At 35.8% G+C, this 5,891-nt stretch overlaps 1 protein-coding gene across 1 annotated transcript; it reads right to left on the bottom strand.

Annotated features, from left to right (window-relative positions):
• Positions 1–521: 521 nt before the first annotated feature.
• On the bottom strand, positions 522–4,403 carry LOC119517170 (zinc finger protein 260-like). Its single transcript, XM_037813748.1, has one exon. It carries the CDS (start codon positions 3,774–3,776, stop codon positions 2,538–2,540), a length of 1,239 nt encoding a protein of 412 aa, XP_037669676.1. The 5' UTR covers positions 3,777–4,403; the 3' UTR covers positions 522–2,537.
• Positions 4,404–5,891: the final 1,488 nt, after the last annotated feature.

The following is a 5,891-nucleotide window of genomic DNA, read 5'->3' as shown; positions in this document are numbered from 1 at the left end:
TGTCTTTTTTTTTTTTTTTTTTGACCAATTATAAGGATGTTTATTGCAGTGCTGTTTGTGGTGGCAAACAACTAGCAACAATGTGAATCAATATGGGAAAAACTGAATAATTTATGTTACATAACAGAAAGTTGGGCATTGATTGCTCATTTTATTCTACCTGACCATCACAATCACTCTTGTTGTTGGATCTTGGACCCTGGCCAATTCAAGGTACTCAAAAGTAGTCCTCCTAGTTTGGTGTGACACCGAACTGCATTGAGTGGCCCTGGTAATTCTAAAGTTGCACGAGTACAAGGTAAAACACTTAAGGAATGAGAGAAGGCTTAAGTAAAGCAACATGAGGAATATAAGAAAGTGAAAGATAGTTTAGTTCATGCAGATATACAAGTCTATTACTTGGGTATGTTACCTCAGAAAATTGACCCCTGCCACTTATAATCATATTCACAAACCACCTTCGAAAATATTAGTAACAAACGGTACAGTGTGATAGTTACATTGCTATTTCTTATTTTGATTTTAAGAGAAATTTTGATATATTTAATATATATATCAGGTTTATGCTGTATTCTCATTTTCACTGTCTTTTATAAAAACACTAAGCTTTCTATATGTCAAGTTATATTGTGGAAAGGGATCAAGTAACAAAAAATCCTTGCAAATATTTGCTTCAAAGATAACACTATCTAGAGTCTGAGACCTCCCGTTTCAGTACCATTTTCCCCAATATAAATAAGAGAAGGAAGGGAGAGAGCAGGCAAGTACAGCGGTGGAGAGTGGTGGTATGTCTGACAGCAGAGAAAAAAAAAATATTCTCTAGGTTAAAATTGAACCTGAATTCCAAGAGTTGTTTTACTCAGTGGCAAATAAAAAATTTTAAAGTAACATGCTTTCCACATTTTAAAACTCTCTAGCCTCTAATGCCAATACTGGTTTTGTGGACACTTAAATTTTCTGATGTTTCAGGAAAAAACTAATTTTCTCCACCAAGTCTGTACAGGTATTATTACTTAATGATATCCTTATAAGTATGTGAACCAACCAACCTGTTGCAAAATCATGCTATAACTTCTAAGAAAAGAGCAGGCCCAATATATTGGTGAAGTGACATATAAAAGTAAATTTAAATATTAAGCTAACACCTCAATTTAAAAAGATTCATATTTAATAAAGACATGATTTTAGAAATATTTTCTGTAAAAATATTATTGTTTGGGAATGTGAGTCCACTATAACATGTACTACATGTACAGCTTCCCCACTATCCTCACCTTTTTAATTTTCAGAAATTTAAGAAAATTGCACAAGTAATGGGTAAATACCTATATTACCTCAACACAGAATTAATCAACATTTTGTCTATTTGGAATCAAATATTTAGATATAGTATTCTTTACCTATTACACTTGGTCCTATTTCTCTTCTACCTCTCTTCTTCCTAGCAGCAACTACTTTTGGTGTGTGTATATCCTTCTAATCCATTCTTATACTTTTACATAAAACTGCTTATCCATACCAATGCTTAGTATTTGGTTAGTGTTAACCTTACTCAAATTCATATAATATATTCATCATTTTGTCTTCATTTTTTCCACTCAACATGATTTTTCAGATCCTCTATTAACAGATTTAACTAGGTGTACTTAACTGCTAGAGAATATTCTGTGTGACTATGACTTTGTTATTCATCCATTGCACAAGTGACAGACATTTGTATCCAATTTTTGGCTACTATAATTCATGCTGCAATGAATAAGGCTCTCTGGGTAAATGGGTCAGTTTCGTGGGTTTGTGTATCTATACTCAAGACTGGAAGCTGGATATTTAGGAATCTATTTTAGAAATTCTTTCCTACCTCAAGGTTTTAAAAACATTCTCCTGTGAAAAACTAATATTACTTTACAGTTCTGGTTTTTGCATTCTAATCTTCGATACCTTTGGAATTCGTTAAGAAATGGTTTAATATATGGTGATGGCAATTATTTTTCCATGTGAGAAGTTAATCATTTTTTGAGTCATCCATGATTTCCCTAATAATTTGTGATGCCAAATATCAATTTCCCATAAATGCACATCTATATTTCTGGAGTCATTATTCTGTTCCAATTTCTACTATCTACAACTACCTCGAGAGCAAATGACTTTGACTATAGCTTTACTATAACACACATAGCAAATCATATAGTTTAAAAAACAATTATGTCTCTTAATTTCAAATCCTTACACTTATATCTTTGTCTTATTGCATTGGGTAGGCCTTCCAGGACCATGTTGATTCATAGCAGGGTAGCAGTGCCCACGACTGGATCCTGACTTTAAGTGGAATGCTCCTAAAGAAAAGCATTAACGATGTTTGTTGTGGGAGTTCTGGGAGCACAAGTTTTCATTATACTATGGTATTTCTTCTTATTAAAAACCTCAGTATTTTGAGTTTCTGCTGAAAGATTTCCTCCATTCATGTCACTTGGCTGTAAAATGAATTATGTGCTAAGTATGAATTCTGAAGTTTTGCTAAATTCAAGGCGTTCAGAGTTTTAATGAGTATGAATTCTCTGGTGTCTAATGTGGTGTGACTTCTGGCTAAAAGCTTTCCCACATTCACTACACTGATATGGTTTTTCACCTGTATGGATTCTCATATGTAGAGCAAGGGTTGAGAACTGAGAGAAGGCTTTCCCACATTCATTACAACCATAGGGTTTCTCACCTGTGTGACTTCTCATATGCACAGTAAGAGATGAGCTTTGGCAGAAAGCTTTCCCACATATTTTACATTCATAAGGTTTATCACCTGTATGAATTCTCACATGGACAATAAGTGAAGTGATTCGAGAAAAGGCTTTCCCACACTTATTACATTCATAGGGTTTTTCTCCTGTATGAATATTGTGATGTTTAATGAGGTATTGCTTCTGCCTGAAGATTGTTCCACATTCATTACATTTATAGGGTTTCTCTCCAATATGAATTTTCTCATGCTCAGTGAGATTTGATTTCCCACTGAAGGCTTTCCCACATTCCTTACATGTATAGGGTTTCTCCCCAGTGTGACTTCTCTGATGCCTAATGAGGCTTGACTTCTGAATGAAGGCTTTCCCACATCCTTTACATTCATAAGGCTTCTCTCCAGTATGGATTCGTTGGTGGATAATGAGATTTTCCTTCTGGCTAAAGGCTTTTCCACATTCATTACATTGAAAGGGTTTCTTTCCACTATGAATGTTCTGATGTTTAATGAGGTATTGCTTCTGGCTGAAGGCTTTTCCACATTGGTAACATTCAAAAGGCTTCTCTCCTGTATGAATTTTTTCATGCTCAGCGAGATATGATTTGCCACTGAAGGCTTTCCCACAGTGCTTACAAGCATAGCGTTTCTTTCCATTATGATTTTTCTGGTGTCTAATGAGGCTTGACATCTGACTAGACGCTTTCCCACATTCATAAAATTTCTCTCCTGAATGTTGTTTCTGGTGAGAAAGGAAGTTTTCCTTCTGGCTGAAGACTTTTCCACATTTATTACATTTATATGGTTTCTTCCCTGTATGACTTCTCAAATGTAGAGTAAGGGATGAGATTCGAGAGAATACTTTACCACATTCAGAACATTCATGTGATTTCTCTCCAGTATGTATTTTCTCATGCTCAATGAAGTTTTGCTTCAGGGTAAAGGTTTTCCCACATTTATTACATTTGTAAGTTTTCTCTCCAGTATGAATTTGTTCATGCTGAAGAACATCTGATTCGGGCTGAAGGCTTTCCAACATTTCTATCATGCTCAGGGTTTTTCTCCTACTGGACTTCCCCAGTATCTATTAAGAAGACTTTTTCATGAAAAACTCCAGTATTAATTCTCAGATATCTAATGAAGCTGAATTTATGATGGAAGACTTTTCTTATATCAATAACCCTGAGATGAGATGATTACAAAAAGGAACAAAATATTCTTATATTCATAATGGTCCTTTCTTACACAGTTTTTCTCATATTTAAGTATAAACTATATTACAATTGTTTCCAAACTGAGTCCATACACAGAAGTGTAGTCTTGAAGAATCAGTATCATGCCCAGAGGAAACTTTTGTTTTTAGATTTTCTGACTTTTCTGTCAGTCTGTATTTTAATGGCGAAGGCTGAAATTTCCCTTACAAGTCTTTCATGGTGCATCCTCATCTGCTTATAAAAATTGCCAGGGTTCTTCTGGAGAACATCTCCTTTGTATTTCTTTTTCAATCATCCATTGCTCTTGTGTGAACTGATGACTTTAAACTTGTAAACAGAAAAGTGACACAGAATTTAGATGTTACTGTTGTTGATCAACGCAGCATCCCAGAATTCAGGCTGAAACCTTAGGATCCTCAGGGTTTTTGAAGAATAAGGAAGGTAAGAGCTGCACAAAGAAACTGGCCCATGAATCTGCCAGTTTCCTTCTGTACTCTTCCTCCCATCCTCACAAACTCTGAACATCGCCACCGCACAGAAGGCGATTCCTCCCCTTCTGCCTCCTCAGCCGTGTCGCAGCCTCAGGGAATCCTTCCCTTCAGTCGCCCTGGCCCGGTAGGGGACCCAGAAGCCCAAGACCTACAGCCGGCCCCACGATGCAAGGAGTCGAAACAAAACTCACCGGCAAACAAAGACAATGATGGCGAACTAAAGAGACTGCGCCTGCGCCTCATATTTTGTCTTAAAATGTTTAATTTTCCTTTTATTTTTTCTTTCTTACATAAGTTATGGGTTTATAGAACAATCATGCATAAAATACAGGATTCCCATATAGCACCCTATGATTAAAACATTGCATTGGTGTGGAGCATTTGTTAGAATTGATGATAGCACTTTTTCACAATTGTACTATTACTATACTATTATGGTTTAACATAGGGTTCACTGTTAGTGTAGTGCATTTCCATGGATTTAAAAAAATTTTTTTTCTGTTAACATATATGCAATCTAACCTTTCCCTCTTAAATCATATTCAGATGTATATTTCAGTGCTGTTAATTATACATTCAGAATGCTGTGTTACCATCACCGCCATCCATTACAAAAACATTTCCTTCATTCCAAATAGGAACCCTGCACATTTTAAGCCTTAATGTCCCATTCCCTATCCCCACCCTGTTCCCTGGTAACATGTATTCTAGATCCTGACTCTATGAGTTTGCTTATTCTTATTATTTCAAATTAGTGAGAACATACAACATTTGTCCTTTCGTGTCTGGCTTATTTCACTCAACATGATGTCCTCAAGGTTTGTCAATGTTGTTCCATGTATCAGGACTTCATTTCTTTTTCACGGTTAAATAACTTTCCATTGTATGTATATACCACATTTTATTTATCTGCTTATCAGTTGATGGACACTTGGGTTGTGTCCATTTCTTGGCCATTGTGAATAATGCTGCTATGAACATTGGTGTACAAGTATCTATTCAAATCCCTGCTTTAAATTCTTTTGTATATGCACCCAGTAGTGGGATTGCTGGAGCCACTGTGGGAGACATTCTGGCAGTTCCTCAGAAAGCTAAGTATAGAACTGCCATATGACCTGGCAGCTCCTTTATTTTTGGAATATATTTTTGCTAGGTATAGAATTCTGGGTTAACAGTGCTTTTATTTCTCCCAGCACCTTGAAGATGTCACTCCATTGTCTTCTGGATTGCATAGTTTCTGATGTGAAGCCTGCTCTATTTCTTATCTTTATTCTTCTGTATATAATGTGTCTTTTTTCCTCTGGCTGCCTATAAGATTTTTATCTTTACCTTTGGTTTATGGCAGTTCAAATATGACCTTTTTAGGTGTGTCTGTGTGTGTGTGTGCTTGTTTTGTAATTATTCTGCTTGAGGCTTTCTGAGCTTCCTGTGTAAGTAAATTAGTGACTTTCATTAATT

The sequence above is a fragment of the Choloepus didactylus genome, chromosome 2 (assembly GCF_015220235.1).
Source record: "Choloepus didactylus isolate mChoDid1 chromosome 2, mChoDid1.pri, whole genome shotgun sequence".
Lineage (NCBI taxonomy): Eukaryota > Metazoa > Chordata > Mammalia > Pilosa > Megalonychidae > Choloepus > Choloepus didactylus.
The sequence above is the reverse complement of the archived record's forward strand: the minus strand, read 5'-3'. Positions and strand labels throughout refer to the sequence as shown.